We start from the raw sequence: 24,391 nt of genomic DNA, 5'->3' as shown, positions 1-24,391 counted from the left end.
CATCGTGACACACTGATATGTGCTGCTGGGCCAGAGAACATGGTGTCCAATAAAATCTAACTGAGCCAGCCGACACACACTACTCACACACGGCGGACTCAGTCAACACACAGGTCAATGTCAGAGAAATATAGGGCAGATGTTGAATATCATATGCTGATGACTGCCTGTACACTTCATGACCATGAGACGAAAACGGGTTCAACTTCTATTCATGGCCGTTCAACTGTGCTTTCATCTTGTATAGTGGTCAGAGTTGACGCCTCATGCTTGGCCGAGTGGAATAATCCTGAATTAACATGCACTATCAATGAGAACCTGGGAGGGTAAACTGACCCAGCATGGCATCACCCTCTCATTTAATTAAATTCTACATTTCAGAATCAGCTTGGACTGATAGATTTGAGCATCTGGGTAAATGGATGGCAAACTCCAAAATAGTAACTCTACAATGGGAGGGAAGAACAATATGGAATGCATGCCATTGCCTTACATTGCATATGAAGTGTGACTGGCTCATGATGTTCAAACATGGACGTACGCAGGGTTGCCAGGTCTAGCAAAAATGTATAGCCCAATGAACTCTCAAAACCCACCAACAAGGCCTGAAAGCTAGCCCAAAATGTCTTTGAGCCACATTTATCAAATAAATAAATAAACCCTTTTTTCATAACCTTATCGAGCGAATTAAGAAGAAATATTGACATAATTTGTAATGATGTAGGCTAAGAAGCAAAATGCGGTTTTCCATCAATATAATTATAATTGTGAGCTTAAGAATATGTCCCAGAGAAAAGGTAATTCACCCTTATTTAACTCGTCAGATAATTTTCCATCAATGGTTGTAGATTGAACTTCTTTGAATGCAATGATTAAGCAATAAGGCGCTTTACTCAGTAATTTGTTGAAGCACCATTAGCAGCGATTACAGCCTTGAGTCTTCTTGAGTATGACGCTAACAAGCTTGACACACCTGTATTTGGGGAGTTTCTCCCATTCTTCTTTGCAGATCTTCTCAAGCTCTGTCATGTTGGATGGGGAGCGTTGCAGCACAGCTATTTTCAGGTCTCTCCTGAGATGTTCGGGCTCTGGCCGGGCCACTAAAGGACATTCAGAGACTTGTCCTGAAGCCGCTGTCCTGGCTGTGTGCTTACGGTCATTGTCCTGTTGGAAGGCGAACCTTCGCCCCAGTCTGAGGTCCTGAGTGTTCTGGAGCAGGTTTTCATCAAGGATCTCTCTGTACTTTGCTCTGTTCATCTTTGCCCCTATCCTGACTAGTTTCCCAGTCCCTGTCACTGAAGAACATCCCCACAGCATGAAGCTGCCACCACCATGCTTCACCGTAGGGATGGTGCCAGATTTCCTCCAGCCGTGACGCTTGGCATTCAGACAAAAGATTTCAATCGTGGTTTCCTCAGACCAGAGAATCTTGTTTCTCATAGTCTGAGAGTCTTTAGTTGCCTCCAAGTGGGGTGTCATGTGCCTTTTCCTGAGGAGTGGCTTTTGTTTGGACACTCTACCATAAAGGCCTGATTGGTGGAGTGCTGCAGAGATGGTTGCCATTCTGGAAGGTTCTCCCATCTTCACAGAGGAAATCTAGAGCTCTGCCAGAGTGCCCATCGGGTTCTTGGTCACCTCCCTGACCAAGGCCCTTCTCCCCGATTGCTCAGTTTGGCCGGGCGGCCAGCTTTAGGAAGAATCTTGATGGTTCCAAACTTCTTCCATTTAAGAATGATGGAGGCCACTGTGTTCTTGGGGACCTTCAATGCTGCAGAATATTTTGGGTACCCTTCTCCAGATCTGTGCCTGGACACAAGTCTGTCTTGGAGCTCTACGGACACTTCCTTCAACCTCATAGCTTGGTTTTTGCTCTGACATACACTGTCAACTGTGGGACCTTATATAGACAGATGTGCCTTTACAAATCATTTCTAATCAATTGAATTTACCACAGGTGGACGGACTCCAGTCAAGTTGTAGAAACATCTCAAGGATGATCAATGGAAACAGGATGCACCTGAGCTCAATTTCGAGTCTCATAGCAAAGGGTCTGAACACTTATGTAAATAAGGTATATCAGTTTTTTATACATTTGCAAACATTTCTAAAAACCTGTTTTGGAATTTTCATTATCAGTAAGTTGTATTGTGGACACAGATGTTTCTATTTGATCAATTTTAGAATAAGGATGTAATGTAACAAAATGTGAAAAAGTCAAGGGGTCTGAATACTTTCCGAAGGCACTGTATATGGCCAATATACCACAGCTAGGGCTGTTCTTAGGACACAGTCCTTAGCCGTGGTATTCTGTCCATATACCACAAACCCCTGAGGTGCCTTATTGCTATTATAAACTGGTAATCAATGTAATTAGAACAGTTAAAAGTATTTTTTGTCATACCTGTGATACACGGTCTGATATACCACGGCTTTCAACCATTCAGCATTCAGGGCTCAAGCCACCCAGTTTATAATTCTAAATAAATCCTTTTTGCCCATGTGCATAACTATAGACACATCCAATAGGAGAGGTTGAGTGATGAAAGTTGGACAGAGGATCTTGAAATCTCTGAACACTTTTTTACACACACACACACACACACACACACACACACACACACACACACACACACACACACACACACACACACACACACACACACACACACACACACACACACACACACACACACACACACACACACACACACCGCTCTGGCCCTCCCCCTCACTCACTCACTCACCAACGCTTGCCTCACTGCCTGATTGTCAGCAGCAGCAGGTCACAGTGAAATATATGTATTTTTTAAAGAGAGAAATGCCATGGCGGCCGCGGCGTAATTTTGAAGTAGCCGAGAAACAGCAACTCAAAGTGAAAGACTGTGACTCTAAAAGTGGAATCTGCAGGTTTGTCGCGCCGCTTTTATTCGAGCAAGAGAAAAAACTGCCTCCAACTGTGATAAGCACCTATCGGCAGTCTATTGGCAGGATGATTTTGTCTGTGTTTCAATGCATAAAAGAGAGACATTTCCTTAATTTTCAAAGCCACCTCAAGAGCTATTACCAGCTAAAGTAAATTATATTGAACAAAAATATAAATGCAACATGCAACAATTTCAAAGATTTTACTGATTTACAGTTCATATAAGGAAATCAGTCAATTGAAATGAATTCATTAGGCCCTGTTGGACACAGGATCTGTTGGACACAGATACCTTAAAATAAAGGTAGGGGCGTGGATCAGAAAACCAGTCAGTATCTGGTGTGACCACCATTTGCCTCATGCAGTGCTCCTTCTCTTAGAGTTTATCAGGCTGTTGATTGTGGCCTGTGGAATGTTGTCCCACTCCTCTTCAATGGCTGTGCGAAGATGCTGGATGTTGTGGCGGGAACTTGAACACGGTTTTGTACACATCAATCCAGAGCATCCCAAACAGGCTCAATGGGTGACATGCCTGGGGAGTATCTAGGCCATGGAAGAACTGGGACATTTTCAGTTTCCAGGAATTGTTTACAGATCAGTGGAGGCTGCTGAGGGGAGGACGGCTCATAATAATGGCTGGAACAGAGCAAATTGAATGACATCAAACATATGGAAACCATGTGTTTTATGTATTTGATACCGTTCTACTTATTCCTCTTCAGCCATTACCACAAGCCCGTCCTCCCCAATTAAGGTGCCACCAACCTCCTGTGGTACAGATCCTTGCGACATGGGGCCGTGCATTATCATGCTGAAACATGAGGTGATGATGTCGGATGAATGGCACGACAATGGACCTCAGGATCTCGTCACGGTATCTCTGTGCATTCAAATTACCATCGATAAAATGCAATTGTGTTCGTTGTCCGTAGCTTACGCCTGCCCATACCATAACCCCTCTGCCACCTTGGGACACTCTTTTCACAACGCTGACATCAGCAAACCACTCGCCCACACAACGCCATACACTTGGTCTGCAGTTGGAGGAGGTTTATGGTAGAGAAATGAACATTCAATTCTCTGGCAACAGCTTTGGTGGACCTTCCTGCAGTCAGCATGCCAATCACAAATTTACTCAAAACATCTGTGACATTGCGTTGTGTGATAAACCGCACATTTTTCAGTTGCCTATTATTTCCCCATGCATTTTCCTATGTGGACCTGTGTAATGCTCATGCTGTTTAATCAGCTTATTGGTATGCCACACCTGTCAGGTGGATGGATTATATTGGCAAAAAAGAAATGCTCACTAACAGGGATGTAAACAAATTCATACCAAACTTTTGAGAGAAAGTTGTGTGTATAAGGAAAATGTCTGGGATGTTTGATTTTAGCTCATGAAACATGGCACCAACACTTTACATGTTGCGTTTAGATTTTTGTTCCGCGTCAACGACCATGACTTAGAAGATTTTCTGCAGCATTCAAGAGCAAAACATAAAAAACGGTTAAAGGTAATGTCATAATTTAGATTTTTGCCAAAATAGACATATTCAAATGTAATTATTTATCATGAGGGCCATAAACAATACCTAGTGATGCTTAAACTGCCAGAAAGATTTCAATCTTACCTTTCTGGTAGTTATAAATTGCTGTTATAAATAGTTATAAATTGTTATAAATTGCTGAGGTGTAGTCTTTTGAGGACACAAGCTCAAGTACACAGAACAAATTAAAAAATATGACAAATCATATTATTCAACAAAAGTTGGGGAATAGGAAATGGAATTATTGAAATGATTTCTAAATATAGTAACAATCAAATTATAAATGACTTGCTTTGATATTTCACCTTTCTTATAATTGTAAAATAAATATGATCATACTTAGTGACAGTACAAAATTGGCACCATTTCATAACTGACAGAGCATTTTCTGACCAGCATCCTCTGAGCGACGCAGACACAATTCAAATGCTTGCTGACTCATTACAACTTCAGCTTTAAGCACAAAGTGATTACGTCTCGCTGTGACCAAGAGAAAGTGGTCTGGTTTAAATTCTGTGAAATAAATGTTGTATTGTTTCATGTTGAGTGCTCTAAATCCATCTATGAACATCACAGCGTGATGAGATTGCCTTTGCTGCATGGGCTAAGGTCTCCCATTTCATATGCCGTATTGTAAGCTGAGCTGCAAAATCGAACATTTGTTTGCATAGGCCTGAAATTTTGACGTGTTGCTCCCTAAGCAAATGAGGTGTCAACATCAATTGATGTTGCGCTGTTCACAGAGCACTCAGTACATCAAATATTGGTCGGTACCGGTCCAGAACCGCTCAAAGAGGTGTTAAAAGGATTATACATGGACTGTGAGCTAGGAGTTCTCGGCACCTGTGCTACGCAATTGCTTTTTGTGAAGAGATACTGTTTTTATTAGTTACCATTGTCTAAATCCAGATAGTACAGTATGGCTCTGTACAGCATCACTTAGAGCCTCCCAAATGGATATAGAGCTCTCCGAATGATAAATTGAGTGTGGGTAATGGGTTGATCACATAGCAAGGGCTGTCATGAGCCATATTTTCATGCGTCCCCTATTTACTCGGCCTCCTGTCATATTGCCTGCATCTGTGCACTCAGTTAAGAATTATGAACACAGACACAATCACTGAGCACAGACAGGATGTAATTGACTCTCCAACACCTTCACAACAACTGCCACACACACATGCACACACACACACACACACACACACACAAACACCATATAACACTATATAGGCTACTGTAGATGCATGGTTGATACATTTAGAAAGTAAAATATACAGTGCCTTCAGACAGTATTCATAACCCTTGATTTATTCCACATTTTGTTGTGTTACAGCCTGAATTCAACACGTATTAAATCTATTTTTTCCCTCACCCATCTACACACAATACCCCATAATGCCGAAGTGAAAATATGTTTTCATAAATGTTTGCAAATGTATTGAAAATGAAATAGAAAAATTATCTAATTTACAGAAGTATTCACACCCCTGTGGAACACCATGATCTAGTTCACCTGTCTTGTGCTTGTGCTTCTCCCTGATGTCCTTGCCATGTCTGAATCCTGGCTCAGGAAGGCCACCAAAAATTCTGAGATTTCCATACCCAACTATAACATTTTCCGTCAAGATAGAACCGCCAAATGGGGAGGAGTTGCAGTCTACTGCAGAGATAGCCTGCAAAGTAATGTCATACTTTCCAGGTCCATACCCAAACAGTTCGAACTACTAATTTTCCCAGCTGTGCCCTGGACACCATTTGTGAATTGATCGCCCCCCATCTAGCTTCAGAGTTTGTTCTGTTAGGTGACCTAAACTGGGATATGCTTAACACCCCAGCAGTCCTACAATCTAAGCTAGATGCCCTCAATCTCACACAAATCATTAAGGAACCCACCAGGTACAACCCTAAATCTGTAAACAAGGGCACCCTCATAGATGTCATCCTGACCAACTGGCCCTCCAAATACACCTCCGCTGTCTTCAACCAGGATCTCAGCGATCACTGCCTCATTGCCTGTATCCGCTAAGGAGCCGCAGTCAAACGACCACCCCTCATCACTGTCAAACGCTCCCTAAAACACTTCTGTGAGCAGGCCTTTCTAATCGACCTGGCCCGGGTATCCTGGAAGGACATTGACCTCATCCCGTCAGTTGAGGATGCCTGGTCATTCTTTAAAACTAACTTCCTCACCATTTTAGATAAGCATGCCCCGTTCAAAAAATGCAGAACTAAGAACAGATATAGCCCTTGGTTCACTCCAGACCTGACTGCCCTCGACCAGCACAAAAACATCCTGTGGCGGACTGCATTAGCATCGAATAGTCCCCGCGATATGCAACTGTTCAGGGAAGTCAGGAACCAATACACGCAGTCAGTCAGGAAAGCTAAGGCCAGCTTCTTCAGGCAGAAATTTGCATCTTGTAGCTCCAACTCCAAAAAGTTCTGGGACACTGTGAAGTCCATGGAGAACAAGAGCACCTCCTCCCAGCTGCCCACTGCACTGAGGCTAGGTAACACGGTCACCACCGATAAATCCATGATTATCGAAAACTTCAACAAGCATTTCTCAACGGCTGGCCATGCCTTCCGCCTGGCTACTCCAACCTCGGCCAACAGCTCCCCCCCGCAGCTACTCGCCCAAGCCTCTCCAGGTTCTCCTTTACCCAAATCCAGATAGCAGATGTTCTGAAAGAGCTGCAAAACCTGGACCCGTACAAATCAGCTGGGCTTGACAACCTCTATTTCTGAAACTATCCGCCGCCATTGTCGCAACCCCTATTACCAGCCTGTTCAACCTCTCTTTCATATCGTCTGAGATCCCCAAGGATTGGAAAGCTGCCGCAGTCATCCCCCTCTTCAAAGGGGGAGACACCCTGGACCCAAACTGTTACAGACCTATATCCATCCTGCCCTGCCTATCTAAGGTCTTCAAAAGCCAAGTCAACAAACAGGTCACTGACCATCTCGAATCCCACCGTACCTTCTCCGCTGTGCAATCTGGTTTCCGAGCCGGTCAGCCACGCTCAAGGTACTAAACGATATCATAACCGCCATCGATAAAAGACAGTACTGTGCAGCCGTCTTCATCGACCTTGCCAAGGCTTTTGACTCTGTCAATCACCATATTCTTATCGGCAGACTCAGTAGCCTCGGTTTTTCTGATGACTGCCTTGCCTGGTTCACCAACTACTTTGCAGACAGAGTTCAGTGTGTCAAATCGGAGGGCATGCTGTCCGGTCCTCTGGCAGTCTCTATGGGGGTGCCACAAGGTTCAATTCTCGGGCCGACTCTTTTCTCTGTATATATCAATGATGTTGCTCTTGCTGCGGGCGATTCCCTGATACACCTCTACGCAGACGACACCATTCTATATACTTCCGTCCCGTCCTTGGACAGTGTGCTATCTAACCTCCAAACGAGCTTCAATGCCATACAACACTCCTTCCGTGGCCTCCAACTGCTCTTAAACGCTAGTAAAACCAAATGCATGCTTTTCAACCGTTTGCTGCCTGCACCCGCACGCCTGACTAGCATCACCACCCTGGATGGTTCCGACCTTGAATATGTGGACATCTATAAGTACCTAGGTGTCTGGCTAGACTGTAAACTCTCCTTCCAGAGATCAAACATCTCCAATCGAAAATCAAATCTAGAGTCGGCTTTCTATTCCGCAACAAAGCCTCCTTCACTCACGCCGCCAAACTTACCCTAGTGAAACTGACTATCCTACCGATCCTCGACTTCGGCGATGCCATCTACAAAATTGCTTCCAACACTCTACTCAGCAAACTGGATGCAGTTTATCACAGTGCCATCCGTTTTGTCACTAAAGCACCTTATACCACCCACCACTGCGACCTGTATGCTCTAGTCGGTTGGCCCTCGCTACATATTCGTCGGCAGACCCACTGGCTCCAGGTCATCTACAAGTCCATGCTAGGTAAAGCTCCGCCTTATCTCAGTTCACTGGTCACGATGGCAACACCCACCCGTAACACACGCTCCAGCAGGTGTATCTCACTGATCATCCCTAAAGCCAACACCTCATTTGGCCGCCTTTCGTTCCAGTTCTCTGCTGCCTGTGACTGGAACGAATTGCAAAAATCGCTGAAGTTGGAGACTTTTATCTCCCTCACCAACTTCAAACATCTGCTATCTGAGTAGCTAACCGATCGCTGCAGCTGTACATAGTCTATCGGTAAATAGCCCACCCATTTTTACCTACCTCATCCCCATACTGTTTTTATTTATTTTATTTTCTGCTCTTTTGCACACCAATATCTCTACCTGTACATGACCATCTGATCATTTATCACTCCAGTGTTAATCTGCAAAATTGTAATTATTTGCCTACCTCCTCATGCCTTTTGCACACAATGTATATAGACTCCTTTTTTCTACTGTATTATTGACTTGTTAATTGTTTACTCCATGTGTAACTCTGTGTTGTCTGTTCACACTGCTATGCTTTATCTTGGCCAGGTCGCAGTAGCAAATGAGAACTTGTTCTCAACTAGCCTACCTGGTTAAATAAAGGTGAAATAAAAAAATAAACAAAAAAATGTGTTTCCGTTATTCCCTGTGTATTTATACTTGTGTCCTCTGTCTATCTGTTGCCAGTTCGCCTTGTCAAGTCAATCAGTGTGTTTTTCCGTGCTCCTGGTTTTTCCTAGTTGCTGTTTTACTAGTCCTCCCGGTTCTGACCCTGTCCTGACACTGTACCCGCCTGCCTGACCATTCAACCTGCCTCGAGCCTGCCTGCCGCCCTGTACCTTCTGGACTCTGACCTGCCTCTTGCCTGCCCCTTGTTTTTCAATAAATATCAGACTCAAACCATATGCCTACGGTGTATAAATCTGGGTGTCATTATGTGTCGTTATACCCTGAGTCAAAACGTTGTAGTAGTACCTTTGGCAGCGATTACAGCTGTGAGTCTTTCTGGGTAAATCTCTAAAAGCTCTCCAGACCTGAATTGTGAAATATTTGCCCATTTATTATTTTCAAAGTTCTTCAAGCTCTGTCAAATTGGTTGTTGATCGTTGGTAGACAACCATTTTCAGGTCTTGCCATAGATTTAAGTAGATTTAAGTCAAAACTAACTCGGCCACTCAGGAACATTCACTGTCTTCGTTAAGCAACGCCAGTGTAGATTTGTCCTTGTGTTTTAGGTTATTGTCCTGCTGAAAGGGGAATTCATCACTAAGTGTCTGTTGGAAAGCAGACTGCACCAGGTTTTCCTCTGGGATTTTGTCTATGCTTAGCTCCATTCCGTTTTTTTTTTATCCTGAAACTCCCCAGTCGTTAACGATTACAAGCATACCCATAACACGATGCAGTCACCACTATGCTTAAATGTTAAGAGTGGTACTCAATTTGCATCATTACTTTAGTGCCTTGTTGCAAACAGGATGCGTGTTTTGGAATATGTGGATTCTGTACAGGCTTCCTCCTTTTCACTGTCAATTAGGTTAGTGTTGTGGAGTAACTACAATGTTGCTCATCAATCCTCAGTTTTCTATCACAGCCATTAAACTTGTAACTGTTTTAAATTGTCACCATTGGTCTCATGTTGAAATCACTGAGCGGTTTCCTTCCTCTTCGACAGAGTTAGGAAGGACGCCTTGTCGTAACTAGATGTATTAGCACACTATCTAAAGTGTAATAACTTCACCATGCTCAAAGGGATATTGAATGTCTGCTTTTTATTTTTACCCATCTACCAATAGGTGACTTTCTTTGCGACGCATTGGAAAACCTCCCTGGTTTTTGTGGTTAAATCTGTTTGAAATTCAGTGACTGAGGGACCTTACAGATAATTGTATGTTTGAGGTATAGAGATGCGGTCATTGAAAAATCATGTTGAACACTTGTTGCACACAGTGAGTCCATGCAACTTATGTGACTTAAGCACATGTTTACTCCTGAACTTATTTAAGCTTGCCATAACAAAGGGGTTGAATATTTGACTCAAGACATTTGAGCTTTTCATTTTTAATTAATTTGTGAAAAGTTTGAATTCCATTTTGACATTATGGGGTATGGTGTGTAGGCCAGTGACATTTTTTTTTTTAATGTGGAAAAGTCGAGGGGTGTGAATACTTTGAAGGCACTGTACATGACACATTGATTGCTGATTGATCTTATTTGTCAGTGTCGGATGCACATTATACTAGCACATATTCATAATCACCATTTATAAAAACTGTTAATCCACATTAGTACTGTGGCTATTGCATTTAAACACACCTCAAGCAATTTATATTGGAAAATAATATTCTCCATCGCAATCCACTCTCCTCTAAAACAGGTTGTAATAAAGTGGCCAAAGCACTTTCCCTCCCTCAGTCCCATAGACATGTTCCATCAGCCATGGCCGGCCCTGCTGTCCTCCACTGAAAGACTACCGATATGCCCAGTTTGCAAAAGGAGACCATTAGTGAGATATCACTTCCAGGGTAGTAACAGTGACCTTTCTCTATTGTCATGTACACACCGACAGCTATTAGAGCAACTCCTCAACACTATCCTGTTCGCCTTTTAAGAGCCATGATGTGGCATCATCGTGCTTACATGTCAGCATTGTTGTAGTTCTGCAGAACTCTGCCTTTTAGATGGTATTTGCTTGAAACATGTTAATGTATTTCTTAATCATTTAGCATTAAGAACAGTTTATGAAGGGATACTTCGGGATTTTGGCAATGAGGCCCTTTATTTACCTCACAAGAGTCCGATGAACTAGTGGATACCATTTGTGTGTGTGTCTGTGTCCAGTTTGAAGGGAGTTAGAGTTTTTCCAGCCAATGCTAACTAGCATTAGCGCAGTGACTGGAAGTCTGGGTGTCTGCTAGCATGCTCAGATTATGGGGAAGTAGATAAAGGGCCTCATTACCAAAATCCCAAGGTATCCCTTTAAAGGCAGCGTTTCCCAAACTTGGTTTCCCAAACAAGGGGTGGACATTTTTTTTTTACCCTAACACTACACTGCTGATTCAAATTATCAAAGCTTGATTAGTTGAATCAGCTGTTGGACAAAAACCAAAAGTTGCACCCCTTGGGGTCCTGAGGACAAAGTTTGGGAAACACGGCTTAAGGAGTCGTGGTGCATGGTCCGATGAATACATTACAGAAAGTTAACTTGTTTAAGAACGTACAATTCTACATGTTAATTTATTCACACAGGGAATGAGCTCAGTCAGAACATTTAAAAGGGATAGACAATGCACATCATCAGGGAGTCCAAAGTCTAAAGACTGATCAAATGGTCACAGTTCTCATTAAAGGGGACATACATGTGATTTTTTTTAATTGACATTTTGCATAATCATCATGCATAAAAAGGACAGTAACATCCTGCAGTTAGTACAAACAATGTAGCCTAGGATCGTCCACAAATCACTGGAGCCTGAGCAAAATTGTTTAACATCACAACTCAAAGGACATGAACTGAAAATGTATAAATTACGATTTTCCATGTTGTTCAAAGAGGTGGTCCTTCACAAAACTAAAAAAACACGGCAGCACCAAACCAATTACAATTTGTCTGAGAACTGATTAGATTAATGTTGTACGCTGTTGAGCCCCTGATTGTTGGCCCGTCGGAATTTAACATGGGTAAATTCAGACAATAACTTAGAAAGAATATTTTTCAGAACAGTCTGCTGTGGTATTGACATGGGTCAAGCACGGTCTCAAACACAGTGATAATAAAACATATTGTTCCATAATATGACTGGCAAACAGTGCTATTGTGACACCAAATAAATCGAGCCAAAATGCAACCCAGCACTCACCTCTTTCTCTCCACAGATATTGCTGATGATGGAATTGGAAGCAGGGCTGGCGGAGGGACCCAGGACTCCCACCACTCCCTTGGACAGGATCTGGCACACTGTCAACACACAGAGACAAGCATCCAGTCAGATAATACAGAACATGGTCCAAATACCACATTCAGCCTATTAAATAGGAGTTGCGTGTTGCTTTGTGTGTAGTTTTAACCTGCACTAACAGTATGAGCCAGCAGTTCCCAGTTAACCTTTAATAAGTAGGTGTTTGGGGTTTGCTAACTATTAACTTGATCATGTTCTATTGATGTATTAACTTACAGCTGCCCTGTATATGATTTCACATCACCGATAGTAGACCTACGACTATAGATTACAATATGACAGATTGAGTGGTGGTGCAATGATGGAACATAATTACTGTAGCAACAGGTTGGAATGAGATCTGGTCATTTGGAAGTTTTTGCAAAACCATTTAGAATGTCATGTCAACAATCCTTCATTTTAAGATAACAATTGGGGACGAAAGTACTCCTTAAAAGTGGCATGCAGGAGTTAGTGCCAACCAACAGTTGCTGCCATGCAGGGGCACATTGACCTAGTTAAAATAATAGCTGAGAACTGTATTAAAACGAAACCGATCAGATATTTTATCAGTCTTCCAAAAGCATTTGTGATATCTTTTTTCTAACATTCACCATCACACTGAATCAGTGTATGAAATGGATTTTTGGGGGGTAGAAGAAGAAATATAATATAGTATTTCCTTTGCAATCCCCTGCACATGAGTTTGGGCTTAAATCTTACTTGCAGGGGAAACAAAATGCAATTTCAGGTGGGAGTTGATCCCTGTCTTTCATTAACATTCTATGGTAGTCAGGAGGAGGACTGCTGTCTGAATATGTGGTCTGCTGCCCAAATGGCACCCTCGTTCCTGTGTAGTGCACTTATTTTGACCAGGGCCCTTAGGGCTCTAGTCAAAAGTAGTGCACTATATAGGGAATAGGGTGCCATTTGGGACACACAGTGGAGGGCGACAGACTGGCTGAGGTGGTGGATGGGCCAGTAACAAACTCCAAATGAGGGTAAAGATGTATAAAGGAAGAGTAAAGGTGGACCATTTTTGAGCCAGTGGAGCAAAGCTCGGGATCCTCACCAAACGAGATAGAAAATTTACAGGAGCAGTGAATCAAATGATTAATAAATAATCCCTTTGTCATCCAATGGAGTGTTCTGTACATTCCCCTCCTCCTCCTCTCCCACCCACCTACCCCTCTCTCCTCCATTTAAAGCACATTTGCACCTGTCTGCATGACTTCACCGAAATACAAAGTGACCGGATTAGCCTGACAGGCACGGTGCCACTGGCCCCATGAGGCTTTTTACAGGTCGCCATTTTTTATTTTACACAGGGAACAGAATGGCCTTTTGTCATTTGGGCAAAAGTCTGTCCTCCACCCTTTCTCCTCCGTCCTCTCTCTTCCGTGACCAGGAAACCGATAAGTGGTCCAGTGGTAAAGGAGAGTGTCAATTCGTTAGTAAGCAAATGGAAGACGTCCCCCCCTCCTCAATAGCCTTTTAGCGAGGAAGCACAAATCTAACCTACTTGAGTCCTTTGCGGAAGAGTTCAGAAATACTTTTTTCTATAAAACTAGCTAAATTTGTTTTTATTACTTTATATATTTATTTTGGAATTCCACCCTGAAGACGCTCAATGGGATAAGGACAGACATTTCATAAAAGCGCATTTTTTATCCAATTTTGTCATGTCTACTCCAGCTCCTCCGCTCCGGCATTTGACGTCGCTGGTTTACTAACCACTGGTCCTGGGATCCATCATTACGCACACATGGCATCAATCATTACGTGTACCTGCACGTCATGAGGCACACCTGGACATTACCTCCCCTATATCTGGCACTCCCTTAGGTTCTTTCCCCAGTCACTATTGTTCCTGTGTTTATGCGTAGATGCTACTGTTATGTTGTCTTGTTCCATGTTTGTTGTTTTAAACGTTTCACCTGCACTTGCTTCTCGACTCTTAGCGTCTCTGTTATAACTTTCCCTCTCCTCGCCACCTCTCCTTGATTACCTTTTTTTTTAAAGGAGGCCAGAGGACGACAGAGAGAGGATGCAGTAGTTGTGCAAATCCAATTGAGAGAAGGCCAATATGTCCATCTTGGATTCTCTTCTCGCTCCACCTCAGTCTATGGGCAAAGCAATTTACATCTGTGACAAGTGACAACTTCTCCAATATAAGTGTGGATCATTATAATGGAATTCTGCACAACTTCTGTCTAATCTTGGTCAGTGGGTTGTCTGGAGTCCATTCAGTTTAGAATTGATTCCCTCAAATCAATACCTTATTGAGAGCCGCAGCATCTGCAAATGAGAGCCAATGTATGCATGGGACCTGGAGTTCAGTTCTGTGAACCCACATTCAGTGGTGGAAAAAGTACCCAATTGCCATACTGGAGTAAAAGTAAAGATACCTCAATAGAAAACGACTTAAGAAGTGAACATCACCCAGTAAAATACTACTTGAGCAAAAGTATTTGATTTTAAATATACTAAAGTATCAAAAGTAAATGTAATTGCTAAAATATACTTAAGTATCAAAAGTACAAATCATTTCACATTCCTTATATTAAGCAAACCAGACAGCACGATTTTCTTTTTATTTAAGGATAGCCGTGGACAAATGCTAACACAACATCATTTACAAACAAAGCATTTGTGTTTAGTGAATCCTCCAGATCAAAGGCAATAGGGATGTTCTTTTGATAAAAGTGTGAATTAGACCGTTTTCCTGTCCTGCTAAGCATTCGAAATGGAACGAGTGGTTTTGGGTGTCAGGGAAAATGTATGGAGTAAAAGTATTGTTTTCTTTAGGAATGTAGTGAAGTAAAAGTTGTAAAAAAATATAAATAGTAAATTAAAGTACAGATAGTCGGCACAAAAACCGACTCCAGTAGTCCTTTAAAGTATTGTTACCCACATTCAAATTCACACATGAATGCACACACCACATAATATTTTTATTTTTTAAAACTCTTGTAAAAAGAGCGTGTAAAACAAACGTGGTTTTTGGACACGTGAAATCATGTGAAAGATTTCACGTGTAAATGTTCACGGGGCAGACACGTGGTTCACGGACACGTGTCTGACGTTTTACACAAATGTTTCACATGTGAAAAATATCACGTAGAAAAACAGACACATGAGTAAGACACTGAAGTTTTACATGGATATTTTTCATATAACTCAGACATGTGGTTTGCCAACATTTCACGTGTGCTTTTGTAACTGGTGGGATTAGAAACCTGGTCTCCCAGGAAAGAAGCCGACATCTTGGACCATTCGACCAAGTGGGCCAACAGTTATGTTGAAAACAAACACACACACACACAGCTAGGCAGGTTGTGTGACATTTCCTCCTTACTGGTGCCACTGATCCATCCCTAATCCAATTGCTGCCTGGGCAGAGCCACGACAGCACTAAATTAGGAGGGGGTTTGCAGGCAACCAACCAAGCAGGGAGAGGTATACAGTTGTTTTTATGTATGAGGAGGAGCTACCACGGCCATTAAGCTCTACTTTTTGTACTTAATGTTTCTGCCACCGTATCTTATGGCAAAAAAAAGCTTCTGGATATCAGGACAGCGATTGCTCACCTCAGATTAGACAAAGATTTCTTCTTCAACAAGCAGGACTCACAGGATATACTGCTAATATCCGACAAGGCCAATATCCCCGTTATTGGCAAGAGAAAGAGATGCAGATACAGAGGACACAGAGCGGGGTGGCTCATAAGGTTCTGCAGAAGGCGAGTGGGAAAGCTGCCGTTACTGTCAATATTACTCGCCAACGTACAATCATTGGACAATAAATTAGATGAGGTACGATCACAAATATCCTACAAACGGGACATCAAAAACTTATTTTTCACGAAATCATGGCTGATATGACGACATGGATATTCACCTAGCAGGATATACAGTTGAAATCGGAAGTTTACATACACCTTAGACAAATACAATTAAACTCAGTTTTTCACAATTCCTGACATTTAATCCTAGTAAAGATTCCCTGTCTTAGGGCCGTTAGGATCACCACTTTATTTTAAGAATGTGAAATGTCAGAATAATAGTAGAGAGAATGATTTATTTCAGCTTTTATTTCCAGTTCAATAAGGTTACTGACTGAACGACGGTATGAATCTAATGGGCATACACCTACAGTGCAGTGTGCTTTTAACCCCCTAGAGTCGATTGATGCACCAATCTAAGTAACATAATGAAATTTAAGCTAGAGATATCTTCTTTTTTTAACGGCATGCGTCTCAATGAACCGCATCCGCCTATGTCGCACTTCTGCATTTGCGGTTTTAGGCGGCAGAGGTAGAGCGATGTTTATCAGACCATGAGATAATCCTGAAAATGTTTCTTCTCATGAAAATGTCTGTAGTGTCAAATGGAAAGGATAGACTCTCACGAACACAATGGTGGACTCCATTTTGCTGTACGACCGCCACAAGTGTAAGGGGACTCTCGTCTGAAGTTGGTACCGTCAATGTGCCAACTTCTGTTTGTAGCATCCGAACTGTTTGGGCTACGAACTAAAGGGTAAAGGGGAGATTCTCACAAACACTATGGTTCTCTATTTTGCTGTAGGATCCCCACGGGATTTGTCTGAAGGTAACCGGTACCGTTTTTTTTTAAAGACAGGAAGTATGATGGTAGTTTTGTGCCTAACCCAAAAAGGGGTTAAATATGCGTTAAAAAAATACATAATATTTCAGAGCTTTCTTATATCTCCTAGATAAAGGACAAACACTTCAAAACCTCGTTTCTTATGACAGATTTTTTGACTGTCTTTATTTGGGCCATAGTACTAACGGCCAAAATCAATATTTTGTTAAAAATGTATATACCTAAAGGGGTCCTACAATTCATTATCAAATAGCTAAATGACCCCCCCAACGACTTAAACTTTTATGAATTAACCTCAACCCTTCTTCCTTTATTTTCCCTGTATATGCATTGGGGAGTAGCACCTCGAGCAGAATGTGACTGACTAGAAGGGCTTGTGATGTTTATATTTAATGGGTGGCATAATTTTGTAGGGCGATTCCGAGCCAGCGGGTGTAAATGATTTTGGGGTACCTCAGATTGTTCTGGCAATTCTCCCATTGAAACTTCATCGTGATTGTGACCTATTATGTATAAAATGGGTCATACCATTAAACGTTTCAGAGAGTATATTGTTCCAAACTGTAACGAACCTCGTCCTCCTCTTCTGAGGAGGAGTAGCGAGAAGGATCCGAGGTCCAATTTGCAGCGTGGTAAGTGTCCATAATGTTTATTTTAATACACAAACTGAACGCTACGAAATACAAAACAATAAACGTGAAATGAACGAAACAGTCCCGTGTGGTACGAACACTAACACGGAAGACAAACACCCACAACCCAAAACTGAAACCCAGGCTACCTAAGCATGATTCTCAATCAGGGACAACAATTGACAGCTGCCTTTGATTGAGAACCATACTAGGCCGAACTCAAAAACCAACATAGAAAAACAAACATAGACTGGCCACCCAACTCACGCCCTGACCATACTAAAACAAAGATGAAATAACAGAACTATGGTCAGAACGTGACGCAAACAATGTGTCTAAAAAATAAGCTAAATAAAAATAAGGTCGTTTTGTGATATTCATATTAGTATTTTTTAAATGTTGACTAAATTCATGCGAAAATGTGTATTTCAGTATCTAGACATATTCCATATGTTAGAGCTCACTACAAGGAGTATAATGTTGCCTGTTGCGGAAACGGGCAACAGTAGCCTGGGTAGCAATCTGTTTAGCTAAATTCCACTCCTTGTACTCCGCAACATGTGCCAAAGGGAAGAAAGAAAACATTATCCACTCTGCCAGAAGTTTTTTTTAGCAACCCAGTGTCAGTATGGCCCACATTGGCAACACACAGTAGGTGAACTTCATGTTAGATAAACAGACTGGTAAAAGTGTATTCTATTCTCCTTCTGTTCCATCTAATTAAAGTAGCTGGTATAAAAATACCAGCATTAAAATTTACTTGTGGAAATGTTAATGCATTGTTAATATTTCATTGCACTGTATCCATCCACAAGGTCATGGCGATAGGCTGATTGACATAGATTTTTCCAAATTCTGTCCACCTCATTAGATTTATAGTATACTACATGGTCAAAACAAACATCTCTTTCCAAAATCATGGGCATTAATACGGAGTTGGTCCCCCCTTTGCTGCTACAACAGCCTCCACTCTTCTGGGAAGTCTTTCCACTAGATGTTAGAAAATTACTGTGGGGACTTGCTTCCATTCAGTCACAAGATCTGCACTGATGTTGGGCGATTAGGCCTGGTTCGCAGTCTGCGTTCCAATTCATTCCAAAGGTGTTTGATGGGGTTGAGGTCAGGACTCTGTGCAGGCCAGTAAAGTTCTTCCACACCAATCCCGAAAAAACATTTCTGTATGGACCTCACTTTGTGCATGTGGGCTTTGTCATGCTGAAACAAGAAAAGGCTTTCCCCAAACTGTTGCCACAAAAATGGAAGGACAGAATCATCTAGAATGTCATTGTATGCAGTAGCGTTAAGATTTCCCTTCACTGGAACTAAAGGGCCTAGCCCGAACCATGAAAAATAGCTCCAGACCATTATTCCTCCACCACCAAACATTACAGTTGGCACTATGCATTCAGGAAGGTAGCGTTCTCCTGGCATCCGCCAAACCCAGATTTGTCCGTCGGACTACCAGATGGTGAGCGTGATTCATCACTCCAGAGAACGCGCTTCCACTGCTCCAGAGCCCAATGACGACGGCCTTTACACCACTCCTGCCGACACTTGGCATTGAGCATGGTGATCTTAGGCTTGTGTGTGGCTGCTCGGCCATGGAAACGCATTTCATGAAGCTCCTCGACAAACAGTTCTTGTGCTGATGTTGCAGGCAGTTTGGAACTTGGTAGTGTTGCGACTGAGGACAGACAATTCTTCAATGCACTGTGCGCTTCAGCACTCGCCGGTCCCGTTCTGCGAGCATGGGTGGCCTATACCTTTGCGGCTGAGCCGTTGTTGCTCCTAGTCGTTTCGACTTCACAATAACAGCACTTACAGTTGATCGGGGTAGCTCTAGCAGGATAGAAATTAGACAAATTAGCTTGTTGGAAAGGTGGCATCCTATGACGGTGCCACGTTGAAAGTCACTGAGCTCTTCAGTACGGGCCATTCTACTGCCAATGTTTCTTTATGGAGATTGCATGGCTGTGTGCTCGATTTTATACACTTGTCAGCAACGGGTGTGGCTCAAATAGCCAAATCCACTAATTTGAACGGGTGTCCACATACTTTTGTATATATCTTCAGGCTAGTCATTCAAACCAAAGAAACAAAACAAGTCCAAAACCTTTTGACATCCACACATCCAAATAATTTTTAACACAGAGAGAACCCATCAGCTATTTTCCAAAAATGTGTTTGCCACTGCCACTCGTTACTCCAAATATTCCTTAACAAGATAGACATATCTCGCTGTACTCAAGGGATTTCTGAAAGTGGGGGATAACAAGGGAAGATGGGCACTAAATTGAAGGATCAACGGCTGGCAGACAGATACACAGACCCACCCACCCACACAGCCACCCACACAGCCACCCAGCCAGCCACCCAGCCAGCCTGCCAGACAGACTGTCCGTGACATACTTGTCTTTCACTTTTTGAAATGAATGACAAAAGTCGAAAATTGAAAGCCACCTCGTACTCCCATCCTCTACTTACTGGTCTCTCCCATCTCATATTCACTGTCTCTCAGCAGCTCAAAGATGTCCACCTCCAGCTTGCCTGTTGTGGAACGGTTACTGGACCGGTTGATGCTGTCCTTCGCCAGAGTGATGGCCAATCTCTCTCCCCGGCTGCACTCCATTGGGTCGTCAAGTATGGCGGCTGCAGAAGAGAAGGTGAAGAAAGAAAAACATCATCCACTCTGGCAGAAGGGCTCTTTGGATACCCAGTGTCACGATGGCCCACATTGGCAAGACACAGTACATATACTTCATGATTTCCTCAAACAAACTGTGCTGCAAATCATGCAGAACTACAGAGAAAGCCCTTATGGTTCATGGGGGTCGTTATATTACCAAATGTGAATATGGTTTTCTGTCAGTACAAACAAGTGACTTTTACTTGCTACAGTGTAAAAAAAAGAAAAAAAGAAAGCCAAACACAACCGCTTAACACATCATGCGATTCCCAACCCGGAGTCCCGATCTAAATAAATAAATAAATCTTGAGTGATGGGGCAACACATTTTAATAGGGCTGTTCTGTCCTCTCTTGATTTATCGCAATCATGTTGGAATTAACATAATTGTTGTTTTACACATGATGCGCACGCTTCCAACATTTTAATATGGCGTGAATGCATGTGTCATAACTACATGTGTGTGGGTGAAATGAATACGAAGGACTCAAAGAAGCAGTTGAGAAATGGTGCTTCGCTGTGTGTTCTAGCAAGCAAATGAGCAACTCAGTGGGCGATTCACAACACAGTTTTAGGATAATTGACGTGGCACATTGTGCATAGGTTGTAATCCTGAGTGCGTCCCAAGACGGCAGGTTCAGGTTCAACATTGTAGCGTAATTTGTCGAGTTAGACTAGGGTTAAGTAAAAAAAAAACTTTTATGTATAAATCAGTTGACGAGGCATGTGAACCCTGAACTCACCAACATTACCATACTCTAACTAAAACCAGACAGGGAATGTATAATTATTTAAAAAATTGGCACAATCCAGCAATAGCATTCAAAACCTGCTTAAATGCAAAATAATAGCTTTCTTTCTGTAGGAATGTTGCCCGACGGTGAGGTCAAATAAATGCATGTACAAACATGTGTATAACTGACCTCCGCATTTCTCTATGCTCTGCGTCAATACATAGCTCAACTCGTACAGCAACATGATAGGTTCCTCTAAAGAGCAGGTCATTTGCCTGACATTTTTGTTGAAATTGCAAAAACATTCACACTCCAGGCTCCCTTTTAACAGCAAACACAGCTATTACTGCTTTCCCTGAGTTCTCCAATTAGTGAGATTAATAGCACTGGACTTAGATACAGGATCGGACCTAGATGGAGGCCAAAGACAGTGTAATAATTACTGTAGCATTAGAGATGGTAAACCACAGCCACGATGGGATAAAACTGGCCTATTCCCATGCAGATCGCACAGATACAACTAACCCAAGTTCACTTTGGTCAATGAGACAACCATTTATGCAGAGCAGCATTGGTAGTGGTCACGGCAATTAGGGGCGTTTACAAAGATTCACATGAAGGTAAGCAAAAGGATGTCTGAGGTTTATTTATCCATGTATTTGTCCATACATGTAATGTACAATGAATGTCTGCTTGCCTGCCCACATAGCAGTTACACCGTTAGTTACACAGCCCAAATTGGTCTCCCTCCCTCTCTTATTGCCTCTGGCAAGTTTTGTTCTGTTTCGATAGTGAGAGCAGCACGGGAATAGAGCTGGGCAATTCTCTCACGTGATTCAGACACCCTCTGAGCTGTATTTACTCTCTCCTTTGGAACATGAAGATCTCCGTCCTTTGAATGACTGAGAGGTTTATTTCAAACCCCAGCCCTTGAACCTTTTTAAACCAAACAATGGGCAGCCCCAGAGGTGTGCCGAGGCATTTATAGGACGCACTGTAGTACAGTACAAGCACGGTCGATGGGGCGTCTTTCTCGCTACATGTCTGTAATACGCTGTCCATTGTGTGTAGATGCCTGGCCATTACCTGATATGGAGAGGAAGAAGGGTACAATGGGGAGGAACTGGGCTGTGTTCACATGGTGATTTTGAATCAATGCTATAGTGCACTATGATCAGGGCCACATTCAATGTAGGCAAACGTTGTTGAACGTTGCAGATAGAAATGTCATTAATAGAGCTAACGTGAATCCGTATATCGACAGTAAATGTCAGAGATTTGTTTGTTTTACATTTTATATTTCTGCCTGGACGTTCCAAATCATTGTGCTCCCCTGAGCAGTCCGGTGCCTACGGCTAGGGAAAGCAGCAGAAAGGCAAGACCGGAGTTTCTCCATTGAAGATACATTGCTACACATTCATAACCTAAGAACATTGCATATACAGTTTTTCATGCATACTGTAGTACCAACAGAGAGTGATTCACATACTTCAGATGGCTTCGCAAACAACTTGAGTATCTCATGGAAACATGACACGGGATGTGGGATGTGTGAGCATCTGTAGTGCATCTCAGTGACTTGAGGACATTAGACAATTGCTTGCTTTCTCGCCGAGGTGAATTTTTATCCGACTGCAACATGTATTCACGGGGAATCTTTCATGTTTATCCCGAGAGCACGGCAACATTGAAACAAGAGACAGAACACAAAGACAGACCACCGCAGATACCGGTCAAAACCTAATAGCAGAACATTTATGACTGCACTCTGGGCTGCACTCTGAACCAAAAAAGGTTTTCTAAACCATCAAATGGCAAAGTGCCTCATGAGGTGTTCTTACCGTCCTCTGAGGTTCCCTAATTCATCGCTGCAGTCTCTTATCAGAACAGCTCACCAAGCGACATAACAATCAAGCCAGAGCCTAGAAGCATAAAAAAATACCATCTATTTAAGATGTGTACAGTACAGAAAAGGAGCGTTTCACACATGTCGCTTGAACATTCGTGAGCCTCATAAACATGGATGGCGTTTAAAGATCTCAGGTATTATTAATATTCCTCTCATCGGCCTTCTCTCCACTCCGTTACAAGAAAGGGCCAGAGGGATATTTCAGGAGATTATTACAATGTATCTTGTCTTCGCTACCAAGCTGAGACAAAAGTGATATCAAGGTTATATTAGCCATTAATATTTAATGTTGTTCGCTGGCCCTCATCTGAAGGGCCTGCTCCTGACTATAATTATAGGGTTTATTACACGGGCACTGATTCAGACACCCTCTGAGCTGTATTTACTCTCTCCTCTGGAACATTAATATCTCCTTCCTTTGAATGACTGAGAGGTTTATTTCAAACCCCAGTCAGATTCCTTCAAAATGTATTCCTTTTATTAATGCAAATTGTATGACTTGTAAATCAATTGTAATATTTCAGTCTGCTAATGAGCTTGGTTTTTTGACCATGGGAATACAAATCTCCACTGATTACTTCAGATACTCATTAACAATGACAGTGGACTTTGTACGGCAGCGAGCAGCATAGCCAATAGGCCATGCATGTCTAATAGCTGTTTTATTTGACAAAGTATACTAAACTCAATATTAACACCATTAGAAGCCTTCAGTAGATTAGCTGGAAGGGGTGGACCATCCTACTCAGTAAATTTAATACAAATATAATGTGTGAAACATTAAAAAATGTGATCATTTTTAGATGAAACTATACTATTTACTATTTAGATGAAACTGACTATTTACGTCACCAAATACATACTTAAGGGTAGCAGCACTCTGTAGGGCAGCCGGAGGACAGCTAGCATTCTGTCCACCTCTGGGTACTTTGATTTCAATACAAAAACCATGAGCCTCCTAGGTTTCACCCCGTTCTATAGACTTACACAGTAATTATGACAACTTCCGGAAGACATCTGTAACGATTTTCATTGGTGGAAGAAGGAGTAGACCAAAGCGCAGCGTGTTACGTGTTCATGATGCCTTTAATAAACTGAACACTGGATACAAACGAACAAGAGAATAAAGGAAAACCGAAACAGTGGTGAAAACACTGAAATGGAAAATAAGCACCCACAACTCAAAATGGGAAAACAGGCTACCTAAGTATGGCTCTCAATCAGAGACAGCAATAGACAGCTGCCTGATTGAGAACCATACCAGGCCAAACACATAGAAAAACAAAACCTAGACCTACAACATAGAATACCCACCCACATCACACCCTTACCAAACTAAAAAATAGAAACATACAAAGCAATCTACTGTCAGGGCGTAACAACATCCTCCAAACTATCAGAGCTCTTGCAGCTTGTGCTGACTGACATGTTGTCCACTGATCAAAGGATCAGATAATGAATC

General features: G+C 42.3%; 1 protein-coding gene across 1 annotated transcript in view; it reads right to left on the bottom strand.

The window, feature by feature from the left end:
* Positions 1–24,391, bottom strand: part of LOC139382352 (glutamate receptor ionotropic, kainate 4-like) — a 233,458-nt gene that overhangs the window by 141,927 nt on the left and 67,140 nt on the right. The window contains exons 2-3 of the mRNA XM_071126326.1: positions 20,086–20,250; positions 12,264–12,361 (exon numbers count right to left, since the gene is read on the bottom strand). Coding sequence (XP_070982427.1) covers positions 12,264–12,361; positions 20,086–20,250 — 263 coding nt within the window. The remainder of the gene's footprint in view (positions 1–12,263; positions 12,362–20,085; positions 20,251–24,391) is intronic.

This window comes from Oncorhynchus clarkii, chromosome 24 (assembly GCF_045791955.1).
Source record: "Oncorhynchus clarkii lewisi isolate Uvic-CL-2024 chromosome 24, UVic_Ocla_1.0, whole genome shotgun sequence".
NCBI classification, from domain to species: Eukaryota; Metazoa; Chordata; class Actinopteri; order Salmoniformes; family Salmonidae; genus Oncorhynchus; species Oncorhynchus clarkii.
Note: the sequence above shows the minus strand (reverse complement) of the source record. Positions and strands in the feature narration are given on the sequence as shown.